This window comes from Mus caroli, chromosome 2, assembly GCF_900094665.2.
Source record: "Mus caroli chromosome 2, CAROLI_EIJ_v1.1, whole genome shotgun sequence".
In the NCBI taxonomy this organism is placed as follows: Eukaryota; Metazoa; Chordata; class Mammalia; order Rodentia; family Muridae; genus Mus; species Mus caroli.
The window spans coordinates 66,739,909-66,753,492 of NC_034571.1; the positions used below are offsets into that span (position 1 = coordinate 66,739,909).

General features: G+C 44.6%; 1 protein-coding gene across 6 annotated transcripts in view; it reads left to right on the top strand.

The window, feature by feature from the left end:
- Rapgef4 (Rap guanine nucleotide exchange factor 4) overlaps nucleotides 1-13,584 on the top strand; it is a 298,925-nt gene that overhangs the window by 206,472 nt on the left and 78,869 nt on the right. For 3 of the 6 annotated variants that reach the window (XM_029474005.1, XM_029474008.1, XM_021156131.2), the window contains 2 exons: nucleotides 10,204-10,257; nucleotides 10,583-10,689. In XM_029474005.1, the coding sequence (XP_029329865.1) occupies nucleotides 10,204-10,257; nucleotides 10,583-10,689 (161 nt within the window). Of the gene's footprint in view, nucleotides 1-10,021; nucleotides 10,060-10,203; nucleotides 10,258-10,582; nucleotides 10,690-13,584 lie in introns of those variants that run through there. The other 3 variants (XM_029474006.1, XM_029474007.1, XM_029474009.1) reach the window with 2 other exon arrangements.

Below are 13,584 nucleotides of genomic sequence, written 5' to 3' on the forward strand. Positions count from 1 at the left end.
CTGGATTCGGTGTGGGTAGAGAGAGCCTCAATCACATCTTTTCCATATTCACATCACATGCCTGGCATATTTTAATTTTTTAAAGATTTATATATTTTGTGTATGCATGCATACCAGAAGAGGGCATCAGATCCCATTATCGATGGTCGTAAGCCACCATGTGGTTGCTGGGAATTGAACTCAGGACCTCTGGAAGTGCAGTCAGTGCTCTTAACTGCTGAGCTGTTAACCCGCCCGGCATATTTTTAGATGTTAAATGCTACAACTTTCAGTGTCTTAACCACACCCAGATTTAAACTTGAGACTATAATGGTGCTAGACTTACCATTAATAAGTATCCATCATTAAACATGTTGGACATTGATGTGCACCCCAGGCATCGTCTCTGCTTCCCCAAAGTGCGGAGCCCATGACAATGATTCCCAGATTTGAATTGGATGCTTGGATTGTTCAGAATGGAAGCCAGGATGATGGAAGAGGCCAAGGCTTAGATTTGTGAGATGGGAGGGAAGAGGCTTAGATAATCTTTCCCAGAACCTAGATTTCTGTAAAAATTACTGTTACGAGGGGCAAGAGGATATGACAGTGGCATTTGTGGAATGCTGTGGTCAGTTGATAATAACATCTTCTCTCCTCTTACTCAAAGGGCAGATTCAACAGGAATACACCAAGATGCCTTGGATAAGAGACTCTGGGCCAACACACACACACAGTTGGGCCCAAAGGAACTGTTTGGACTGGTAACTCTCAAAACTTAGCATTTTATTTCTTGCAGGACAGGGCTTCTCAGAAAGCTGACCTTTTTCTCCACTATGTATGTGTATGTGCATTTGCATGTATATACATATGAGGGGTGTATGTGCATTTGCATGTATATACATATGAGGGGTGTTTAGAGGCAAATATGTGTCATGATGTATGTGTGGAGGGCAGGGAACAACTTCGTGGATTCTGTCCCTTCCATGGGTTCTTCGGGATAGATTCAGGTCAGCAGCTTGCAGCCTGCTGGGCTGTCTCACCTGCTCTGCGTGAGTTCTACAGAGTGTGTGCGTCTGGCATGCCCCTATGCAGGATTTTTATATTGCTGCTCTTATTTGTTTTCCTTTATTCTGCTTGGTGTTCTGGGAGCTTCCTGGAGCTGTAGTTTGGTGTCTGTCATTAATTTTTGAGAAAATCTAAGTCATTATTAAAGTATCTGTTCTCTTTGCTTTCTTCTTGTGGTATTGCGAGCACATGTGTGTTTTCAATCTCACATACGCTTTGTCTTTGAAACTGCCTCAGCGTGCTTAGATTCTGGGTTTGGACACGGGGCAGTATCTTTTGCTCCTTTCATTTCAGTTGGGAAGGTTTGTGCTCAGGATCACTGACTCTTTCCCTAGTGGCCATGTGCCTTCTGCTGCTGAGCTCATGTGTGTCTTCCTTTGCAGAACCGTTGATCTGTAGAGTATTGCTTGAGTTTTTATTTTTGCATTTGTATCTCCCTGCCTGGAGAAATTAACTGCCTGGCAGCCCTGTCTTGAAAGAAATAAAATGTTAAGTTTGAGAGTTACAAGTCCACAAACAGTTCCTTTGGGCTCAACAGTGTGTGACGTGTGTTTGTGTGGGTGTGTGTCTGTTGGGGGTGGAGGGTGGTAGAAGGTTGTGGGGGAGCCATTTTGTTTAATTATGTTCCCCAATGCATTTTTGCATTTTGCACATAATTTCATTAGTGCAACTAGTAGAATAATATTTCATATTTAACTTAACATGACTAATTTAAACTTCCTGTCTGGCCATTCAAAAACTCTGTATCACATCTAAGTTCCAGTGTTTGGTTTGTGCTTCAAACTGAAGTCTCTCTTGCTTATCATGCTTTCTAATTTTTGTTATTGAAAGCCAGACATGATGGAGTCTGTGATAAGAATGGAGGTAAACAGGCTGTCGTAGTCACTGTTCTACTGCTGTGAAGAGACATCATGACTAAGCAGCTCTTATAAAAGAAAGCATTTAATTGGGGGCTTGCTTACAGTTTCAGAGGCTTAGTCCATTATCATCATGGTGGGGAGCAGACAGGCATGGTGCTGCAGCAGTACCTGAGAGCTTTACATTCTGATCCACAGGCAGGAGACAGAGACAGAGACAGAGACAGAGACAGAGAATCTGAATTGTGCAACTCAAACCCCACCCCTAATGACACACCTCTTCCAACAAGGCCACACCTCTTAATACTTCCCAAATAATTCCACGAACTGGGGACCAAGCATTCAAGCATGTGAGCTTATGGGGGCATTCTCATTCAGACCACCTTGTACATCTTTAGCCTAAAGTTTTTTCACTAAACTGTCCAGGAAATGAGTGGAGCTTAATGTTTGCTATGCTAGAAGAGGTTAGAAGTTGCGAGTTTTTCTAGTGCCCTGGTTGTGTTTCCTGGTAAGAGCTCCTTAGAAAGAATTAGAATTAGGGTCAGAGAGATGTCTCAGAGTTAAGAGCACTGACTGCTTTTACAGAGGACTCAGGTTCAGTTCCCGAAATCAAAACATAACAGCTCACTGTAATTCCAGTTCTAGGGGAATCTAACACCCTCTTCTGGTTTCTGGGGGCACCAGGTACATATGTGATACATAGATGTATATACAGGCAAACATTCATACACAGAAAATAAGTCAATACATGGAAAAAAAGTTAGTCTTGCAGCTCTTCCCACTTACTGTTTGTCTTAGTCAGGGTTTCTATTCCTGCACAAACATCATGACCAAGAAGAAAGTTGGGGAGGAAAAGGTTTATTCAGCTTACATTTCCATACTGCTGTTTATCACCAAGGAAGTCAGCACTGGAACTCAAACAGGTCAGGAAGCAGGAGATGATGCAGAGGCCATGGAGAGATGTTCCTTACTGGTTTGCTTCCCCTGGCTTACTCAGCCTCCTCTCTTATAGAACCAAGACTATCAGCCCAGAGATGGTATCACCTACAAGGGGCCTTTCCCCCTTGATCACTAATTGAGAAAATGCCTTACAGTTGGATCTCATGGAGGCATTTCCTCAACTGAAGCTCCTTTTTCTGTGATAACTCCAGCTGTGTCAAGTTGACACAAAACTAGCCAGTACACTGTTTTTATGCTGGCCCTGGGGAAGGTGTGAGAGGGGTGGAAGGATCCTGTCAGGAAGCCTGTTTCCCTGCTCTGTCACCTTCACAACTGTTTTTGTTTTTTGTTTTTGTTTTGTTTTGTACTTTTCTTAAACTTATAGATTCTAGAGTCTAGACTCTTCCTTTTAAAACTTACTTTATTGAGAAGTTTATACATGCATGTATGGTGTTTTGATCAAATCCACCCCTGTGCAGCCCAGTCCTTCTCAATGCCCTTTCTACTTTTCTCTTCCAATTCCCTTCCTCTTTTCTCTCCCCACTGAGTCCATTTATAACTGTCAGTGTGTGCAGGGGCAGAACCACCCACGGGAGGGGTTGGGTAGCCTCTCTGGGCCTCATTCCTCAACACAACTTGCTCTCCTTCCAATGAGTTGCCATTGGGGGTGGGACTTCGGAGCCCCCACAACTGCCTCTTAGCTCCTGCTCTCCCAGTCAGTTAATAAAGGAAGGTGGGTACTAAATCCCCTCTTACACGTGTAGTCAGACTCCATGGGGTCTCTTCCTGGGGAGCAGGCCTTTTGACTCTTCACCAGGAGAGTCTTCTGGGGTTAAAATAAGTAAAACACAGAGCTACAGGGCCCAGCCAAGACTGCAGCTCACCATTGGGGGTTTCTAAGCTGGTCCATATTCAGCCTCCAGCAGCTCTGCAGAAGTCCTGCCCAAGGCCTATCCCTGGGCTGCTTCTGCCACAGGTCAGCTGACCTCTACCTGCAGATCCCAGGCTGGCAGTGTTTACTGGAGCCTCAGTTCTCTGATGAGTCCAAGAGACATTGTCTTCATTTTGCTCAGCCTTCCAAGCACTGTTTATGTCAAAGCATTTCTCTCTGGGCCAGTTTTGAGCTTAGGAAAGTCTTAGAGCAGCACTTCTCAACCTGTGGTGCACCACCCCTTTAGGGTTCAAACAGCCCTTTCATGGGAGTCCCCTAAGAGCATCGGAAAACACAGATGTTTACATTAGGATTCATAACAGTAGCACGATTACAGTTATGAAGTAGCAGTGAGAATAATTTTATGGCTGGAGGTCACTACAACATGAGGGGCTTTATTAAAGGGTTTCAAGCATTAGGAAGGTTGGGAACCACTGGCTTAGAGGAAGAAAAGCCTCATAGACAGAAGCCAAAGAAGCCGAGAGAAAATGTTCCCATGATCTCACAGATGGTAAAGCTTAGCGATTTCCAAGTCGTGGAATCCGCCTATGCGTCTTAGTCCTGAGTTGCCGTTCGTCTGCCCAGCACGAGGGCGGTGACGTTGTGGTAATGACGAGAACGAGGCAGACATTTCAAAGGCTTAGTTGCATTATTTTGAAATATCAAAACTGGGGACATTAGCTTCTAGATATACGTCACCTTCAGTAAGAAATTGTCTGTTCTTTTCTCTTGCTCATCAGAAATAAGAGCAGGGAGGATTTGAAAGCCACGGTGCAGTAGCGTTTGTCTGTGGACTCTGCTGGACTTGCTAACTGTTGAACCCACAGAAAGTTCAGGAGCTCGTGTACAGCGGGCACGTTCCCCATCCTGATCCCCAGTTTAGCCTCTCACATTGCTTTGCACGCCACGGGCCTTCATTAAGCCCCCGGATCCTGTTGGGTGTGACTGCTATGACTCTTTCTCTGTGACCCTGGATTGCTGGCGTCTGCTCTGAGCGCTGTGTCCCTGTCTAGCTTGTTATTCTTGTCTCTTGGCTTAAGATGTCGTGCCTTGAAAAAGGGTTCTGTGAGCAAACACTTGACTAAAAAGAATCACCCTGCTTTCAAAGGGGTCTGCATATGGTTTTCCGTGAGGCCTATTACAAGACCTCATCTACCTCATTATATCTGCACAGGCGTTATTGTGCACCTTGTAATGGAAGCTGGATTCATACTTTTCATTGCCTGATTAGTATTTCTAAATTGGCTCACTTGCCAAAAGGAGTATTTTTTTCCTCACTGCTTTCCCCTTTCACTGGTAATAGAAACATAATAAAATGCAGTTGAAATAGCACCCCTTCCCTAAAACAAACAAAAACCAATTATGGCTAGTCCTGGGGGAAGTCTTCAGGGGAGACAGCCAAGAAAATGCAGAACGCTTCTGCCCTTATCTGTCCTCGCTGCCTGCCTTTGAGGAGCCTCGTTCACAGCCTGGCGTGCACTCTTTCGTGCCCACAGGAATTTCTGTCAACACGTGAGAGTGTGTTGAAGTGTATGGAATTTAATCAGAGAGGGCCCATTCCTTGTCCAGCCCCTTGCGATGTATGCATTCTAGCTACGGGTCAAAACAGAGGTCAGCTCTTGGACACAAACCAAGCAGTCAGTAATGAAGCCTCTGGGCTGTAATGGCTTCCCATAGGCTTTCCTCTTCTGTACCGGACAGGAAATACTCAGGGGATATCGGACAGTTAGCGGGTGAGAGGTCTGGGGTACTGCGTAGTAAGACTCTGCCCCAGTCTGTGGCTGCCATGACCATGTGGGCCTTCAGATCCTGTCTGTGTCCTTCCTGTGCTGAGTTGGTCTCTGCAAGCATGTTTCCTGGCTTCCTGTCCTCCAGGCTGGTTTTCTTGCTTTGGTTTGCTGTTTTTCTCTCTCTCCTGTTTAACCTAGTCATTGACATAACAGAATGATCCCCTTTTCTCTCTAGTTTCTGAACAGAGGGGTATTGGGTATGGGTAAGTCTTGCCTGCCCTTGGCAATGGGTAGACCAGTGGTATCAGTAGCCTCTTGGCAATGGGTAGACCAGTGGTATCAGTAGCCTCTTGGCAATGGGTAGACCAGTGGTATCAGTAGCTGTGGCCATGCCTCAAGGGGTTCTTGAGACCCTCCAAGTTCCACATCTTCTTTCTTCCCCTGCTATCTTCCCGAGGGCTTCCTCTGTCAACACGGGACTTGGCTGAGGGGATCTGTCTGGCTTCCTCATCTTCCCTTACCTGTAAAACTATTTCCCAGCAGAGAATTCCCTCACTAGTGAGGTCTCTGAGTAGTTTCTATCGCCCTGCATAGACTTCTGTGACACTTTTTCTCTGGCATATTTATTTCATACCTGAGGTATAGCTCCTCAAGGGTAGATGTTTTATTCTTATCAAGTTGTGTCTTAGTTAGGGTTTCTATGGCTGCAAAGAGACTTCATGACCATCAACTTTTAATGAGGAAAATATTTAACTGGGGTGGCTTATAGTTCAGCGGTTTAGTCCATTATCCTCCCAGGATAATGGTGTTGTGCCACCAGGCAGTCGTGGTGTTGCAGAGGTAGCTGAGAGATCCGTAGACAGAAGGAAGAGACAGTGAGCTACAAAGCCTAACTGGAGCTACTGAGACCTCAAAGCCTACCCCCACCCCCACCCCCATGACACACTTCCTCCAATAAAGCCACACCTCCTAGTAGTGCCAGTCCCTATTGGCCTATTGAGACATTTTTATTTAAACCACCACAAGACGCATTTTAGAAAGTTTTGTATGACTAAGCATTCTGAGCGCTGCCAGTGAGTGTGGTCTCGGTTAGTAAAAGTGACTATTTATTGCTGAAAATTTGTAAAATCAAATCTGGTGTCTGGACTAGAAGGGCCGTCTGGCATGTTGTACCTACCCTTTTAAGTGAACTTCAGTCAAATAGAATACAAAATCTTCCAACATGAGAGCCAAGATATTTGTGGAAGAAAAGGGGTGGTGGTGGTGGCCGAGGCTGTGGTGGTGGTAACTGGTCCTTATGAGGTCGACACTGGAGCAGTGGTTTTCAACCTGTGGTTTGAGATCCCCCCCTCCAGAGGGTCACACATCAGACATCCTGTCTATCATATATTTATGTTACATTTAATAGCAGTAGCGAAATTGCAGTTATGAAGCAGCAATGAATTAATTTAGTGGTTGGGGTCGCCACAGCATGAGGCACTGTGTTAAAGGGTTGCAGCATCAGGAAGGTGGAGAGCCACTGCTCTGGAGTGAGCTAGCACTAGACTGAATGGTCAGCAATCCCAGACAGTAGCACTGTGAGCTCAGGCTAGTCCCTGCATGCCTCTAGCTTCAGCAATCCCAGACAGTAGCACTGTGAGCTCAGGCTAGTCCCTGCACACCTCTAGTCTCAGTTTGCTTGGTGAAAACCAAAGTAATAGTGAAACAGAGCTAGCACCAATGAAGAAGCGTGATAGATATGTGCAAATTGGGGCATACTCCAGGGCAGGTTAAACACTTAAACACTTCATGAGAATTACCACACTTTGTCTGCCTTTCCTAACTATTCACAAAATACAACTAGAATAAATTTCCTTATTGCTCTATAGCATAGCCAAGGGGAAATTGACTTGAAAGGCAAGGGAAACAAGCTGAAAATAAGTAGATAGACCTAAAAGCAAAGTAGTCACACTAGTCCTGAGCAGGCCTTGGCCAGGGATGGTTTCCCAGAGACCCTGTTTGCTCGTCTCAGTTCTGTCTGTAACAACACTGACTGGCAAGCACTGGCACCTTCTCAGAATTCCTGAGTGAATGTGGTATCCCCTTCAAAATCAAAGTCCTCCTCTCTGAAGAGGTTATGCTCCCTGATTTCCCTGCATGTGTCTGCCACAGGCTTTGTTTAAATAAAGGGGCATCCACTCCTTAAAGCACCCATTCATGGTAATGCTCCAAACCAAGCATCTCTGAGGTGGAGAAAGTTGGAGACAGTTGGAGAACGTTGCTTTTCAACAGATGAAGCAGACTCCTGGCTCTGGAGGTGGTCCTAGGATTGTCCACCTGAAGAGGCTTGTGAACAGTTTATGCCTTTAGAAGTCACAAAGCAAAGGGAACATTCTGGTTGAAGCTTGATGCTTCCCCCTGGCTTAGCAATTCTTTCTTTTCAAGGTTCCAAGAAACCATGAATAAAAGTCATTGAACAACAAAACCAAACAAGTACCAGTTTTTGCATTTGGTACAATATAGTAGAGGCCAAATAAAAATGTATAGAATCTTCAAAGAGTTTCATTCAGCTCAGCAAAAACAAACAAACAGAAAAAAAAACATTTAGCAGCCACTGTCAGTTTGGGTCTCCTCTTGGTGTTCAGATCAGCCAGCCTTGCAGAGACAAGACTCAGGGGTGGGAGTGTCAGCTTCTCATAGGAAAGAACAGGTGGGCCAGAAAACAAACCCCACATCCATCTGCTTTAAACTTCTTCCAGAAAGGGAGAAGGGATGGGTGTCTACCATCACTTTCTAGAATAACCAGAAGTGTTTACAACTAGACCAGTAACCGAGAAGCTACCTGTGTACAGAAGGGACAGGGTCACTGCAGCTGAAGTTCATACTAAGGAAGTACACAGCAACTTTTAGCTTGTTTCAGGGATCAGTACCCTGGCTGGTCAGGCTCTGGGTTAAGCGGAGTACCATGGTGATGGAGTTCCATGGTCCCACAGCCCCTCACCCATCTCAAGTCTACTTCAAGGTGTGCAGGAGTTACTAGGCATGCCATTTTGAATTGGACCACGCTGGCATCCTTTGGTCTGTGCTTGTTCTAAGTGATGAGCTGTCTGTACACTGTCAGTTTCCGTGGGTGGGGTCTGCTGGATGCCAGTCTTGTGAAGAAAATGTTGTAGTGAGTGAGTTCAAAGAGACTATAGCCATCCCAAACAAATCTGCATCTTGTTTTTAAAGTTTAGTGTTCGTGCCCCCATTATAACATCACTCTATTATAACGTTGAAAGCACCAACCTGCCTGAAACGTGCTGTTAGTAAATATAATGTTTATTTCTGTGTATTCACATTGAGGTTTCAAGTATTTCTTAACACTGATACTGGCTGTCCTCTCCCTCAGTGGTTTTGTACTTTAATTGAGGAGAGATGAGATCATCTGTGTATTCTCACTGTCAATAACTCCTATGCGCAAAGCGCAGGAGGTATTGATAGAAAGTGTTGCAATCTCCATGTCAGCATTTGAGAACCACTATAACAAACTGCCACTCACTGAGTGGACCCAGACAATCAAGTCTATGAGCCCACAGTGCTGGACTCTAGACCTCCAGTGTGAGCCTCGGCTAGACTGGGATGCTTTGGGAGGCTCAAGGGTCTCTCTCTCTCTCTCTCTCTCTCTCTCTCTCTCTCTCTCTCTCTCTCATCTGTTTTCATGTGAGGCCTCCCACATTCCTGGATCCTGTTGCTGGCTTCTCTTTCCACTGTCGAATGCCAGCATTCTGCCTGATATTCTTACTTTATTTTTTTTAAACAGAAACCCCCAGAAACACCAGGCTAAGTGTCCCCATTTTGATCTGTAGCCACACCCACATCATCCTTTTGTCACGTAACCCAGTACACAAAGGTTCTGGTGATAAAGACGGGTGCATCTTTGGGAAGCTAGTATTGTATATAGGTAAGGAGCTTCCAGCCTACTAAAGCTCCAAAGAAATAAAATTCCACCATGCTTTTCGGAAGTGTTTCAAACAGCCTCCACCACCATTGGCCAGACACATTTGGAAAGATAATTGCCAGATGTGTGATATAACAAAGATTAAGCGGTTTCATGCTGTAGAAACTGGATTCCTCCCTAGATTGAGATATATGGCATCCGTCTGAAGACCGTGTTTCTTATGAAGAGTGCTGTCTCAATCCTGGAGCTGGTCTGACTTGGCATGGAACCTTAGGCTGCATGGTTTTCTCAGAAAAAGCAAAACACACCAACTGCCTCTGTTGAGTTCTAGACTCAATCATTCAATACAAGAGAAAAGGGAACGTCTCAGCTCACTCCCAGCTCAAATCAATCAATCCTTTATCCGCAGCCAGGACGGGTCACTCAACCTCTGACTGTTTACCTTGGTTTGCTTCCTTCCAGCTCTGATGTTTGTCAGGCTCTGACCAGTTGTCCTTTTCCTCCCCCTGGAGCCTACAAACATCAAGTCATTCCTGTTTGTTTGTTTTTTTCATTTTTTTAAACAATATATACTTAAATGCTGGCAAACCGAATGGTCCGATTTGCCCTTTGAATGCCGGTGCATTCAAGTTCTTTCAGGTGATTTCTCTCTCTCTCTTTTTTTAAATTCTATTTTGAGTTTCATTTAAAAAAAAAAAGGTATTTCCTATTATCTCCAACCCATAATTTTCTTTACTGAACTTTTTGTTTAATTTTCCTTTGCTTTAACATTTTATTTTTCAGACACCTCTCATTGAACCCCACGTTCCTCTCCGTCCTGCTCACACCATTACCAAGGTAATGGGATGTAGGTGGGTTGACAAGCCGTCCGAGCTCCATTCCTAAGTACCAGTGGAGGTGGTTCCCGTGTCAGAGCATCAAGTCAGGGCGTCTCACGCACACTTCCTAGAGTCCATAAATATGCAGTGTGTCTCTGTTCCCCACATAAAACAGTGACATGTCACACGGGTGTCACATGAGTGAACAATGTAAATATGTATGAGTGAGTTATGTTTTCCTATCCAGACCCTGATTAGACAATGGTTTGAGAATTCACTGGGTTGATTTGCCTTCCATAAAGTCTCCTTTCCCCCTCTCCTCCTCCCATCTGATTAACACACAGGTCCCTTCAGAGAAGATCCTCAGAGCTGGAAAAATTTTACGAATTGCCATTCTCTCTCGAGCTCCCCACATGATAAGAGACAGAAAGTACCACCTAAAGACATACAGGTATGTCTGCTCATTCTAATGGCTTGACCCCTCCAACCCATGCTTTATGAAAGAAGAACAGATAGCCCTTTTTTATAAGGTCCCCAGGATCCAGCCTTAACTTGATTTAGCCTCAGAATTACAGGCAAGCCACTCCTTAGCTAATTTGGGCAGGCATGAACAAAGAGGAGGACTTGTTGTGTGTCAGTTTGCCAGCATTGTTCAGTGGACCTACTAAGTTCAGCTAACATTCACGCAGGCCTTACTTATGCTCCACTGATTCTGATACGTGATCCATCACATCCCTACTAGAAAGGTGTGTCTAGGTCTCTGTCCATTTCTCAGATGATAAAACTGAGGTTAGTTTTATCTAAGGCGAAGAGACTGAATAGTTTCCCTTCACAAAATCTTACATCTAGTGAGTACACAAGCAAGATTTAAACCAAGTAGATGATTGACAAATTCAGAGATTTTTTTTTTTGAAGTCATAGTGTTGCAGATCTTGATGACACATAAGTGAACAAAATATACAAGTCCTTTTATGGAATTTGTTTTATAGTATGGTTTATTTTGGTTAGATACTTAACCTGGGAGAGAGGGTGTATACTTGCTGAGGCCAGAGGAGGATATTGGGTACCTGTTCTATTACTGTCCATCCTTGGTACAGAGTCTCTCACTGAACCTGAAGCTCAGATGGCATCCAGCGAGTCCCTGGGACGCCCTGTCTCTGTCTGTCACAGTACTGGAGTGACATGCATGTGCCTGGCCACCCCTAGCTTTAATACTGGAAATTCAGACTCAAGTTCTCAGGCTTGTGCAGCACATGCCCTCAGCACTGAGCCAGCTCCCAGCCCTCTATGCTCACTCGCTGACTATTTTCAGAAATTACATCTGTAAGTCTTGTTCTATAGCCCAGTAAGTTAATCTGTCTGGATTCTGTGGCTCACTTACACTATTACAGTTCTAAGGAGAGTTGAGATTTAAAATAAAACCAAAGAAGACTAAAACACATGGGTCACAAGTCCCCCGAGTTCAGCCCCTTTGGTCCTTTGGCACTTTAACTTTCAGTTGGCCTCAAAATCTCACATGGCTGAAAAGATCTTTTTCTTTGAATGATTCAATTATTTTTCTCTCTTAAGACGTGAGTAAGGTCTCCCAGCTATTGACTCGTGCTAGGAAAATTCCATTAAACATGTCATGCTTGGTGACGAGTACTGGAAACTGGAAGTCAGAATCTGATCTCTTCCTTGTGCCATCCCACTGAGATTTAAACCCTGACATGGAGGTGTTATATCTGCCCCACACCCTATGACACAGATTAATGATGACCAGAGGACCTCACTGGAAGCCAGAGACACAGACTCTTCTCCCGTAACAGTTGGAATTCTTGTCCCAGATCTGTACTGGCAAGCTCTGCCTTCTCTCTCCTTCCTGCTCTTTATCCTGTTATATGATTGCTTCAGTGTCAGAGAGCTGAAGCCCCTGCAGCATCACTATCACCCCCAATGACCACTATGCTTCTGGTTGTCCGTCAGTTCTCAAGTGTGAGTGTCATTTAGTGGGAAAAAAAAAATACCCAGGGCTCTGCTGTGTGCCCTGCTGTGTATTCTGGCTCCAAAGTCCTAGGTCTTTCCTAGAAACTCAATGCACTGAGTCCTCTCTGCTGCTTTTGTTCTTTTTTTTTTTTTTAACTTTAAAAGAAATCATTGGACTAAAAGTCAAATAAAATTATTTCTCTACTTTTATAGGAACTATTCCACTAATAAATGACCAAATTATAAAAGAAATACTTGTTTATTTTATATGCTTAGTTCAGTGGTACATGGTTAGTTCAGAGTAAAGATGTAGGCGTCTCTTCATCCTTTGATAGGTGATAGGTAGGTGTAGACTGGCCTCAGCAGCCCTCCTTGGCTCCAGTCAGCTCATCCCAGGAGTTTTCATAGATTTCAGAGATTCTAGAATATTGGAACTGGAGAAGGCCTCCCAGTCCATCACCCGACCTTCCTTTCTCCTACCGAGAAGAGAACAGAGCCAGAGAGCTGGCCAGAGTCACACAGCTAATAAATAACAAACCTGTTGTCCTAGCTCATAGCTTCTCTGCTTCAAGATTTTTTTCCTAAGCTGGCCCAGAGCAGGGAACCTACTTCAGTTCATGACAGCATTCTTTAGGTTTGCCTAGTCTTTGCTCATTCCCAGAGGTGCTCCCATTCTTAGCATACAAAGGGAGGCAACCAATAAATCAGGCCCTGGTGCACACTGCCAGCTGCTCTGAGCCTCCCTGCCCTGCCTGTTCTACTGTCCCTCGGGATCTGTCCCTAGGACTTCAAGAGTCCACTTTCTCCCTTACACACACACATACACACACACACACACACACACACACACACACACACACACACACCCCACCTGCTCTATTTTCTCACCCCATTAAGTGTATAATTGTGTATTTCCTAACTAATATTCATAGTCTGTCTACCTAGACCAACTCACCACAGGGCTCAGCTTTGGAACTAACACATGAATATACAGGGGACATTTGGTGTTGTCAGATGACAGATTCTGTAGATGTATGTGTTAATGCTCATTATACAGAACTTTTTCGGAGAGATTTGCATTGCTAATTGCTTATTTTTCCCAACACCCCTCACACTGAGATGTTCTGGAACCAGCTCACAGTGATAGACTTAGAAGGAAGGATAATACTTTCCCCTCCACCAGTCCTTTGAGCAGTTTGGTGTTTTGTGTTATAGTGTTATTGACATGACCCTGCTTAGAAGATGTAAGGGTCTAAAGCTATATACCCTATAGTGCTTCCCTTGCCCTGGATTCCTCTTATAGTGCCATACTCTTTGGAAGGTTCTGCTCTGGAAGATTATTCTCCCTCTCCCTCTCCCTCTCCCTCTCCCTCTCCCTCTC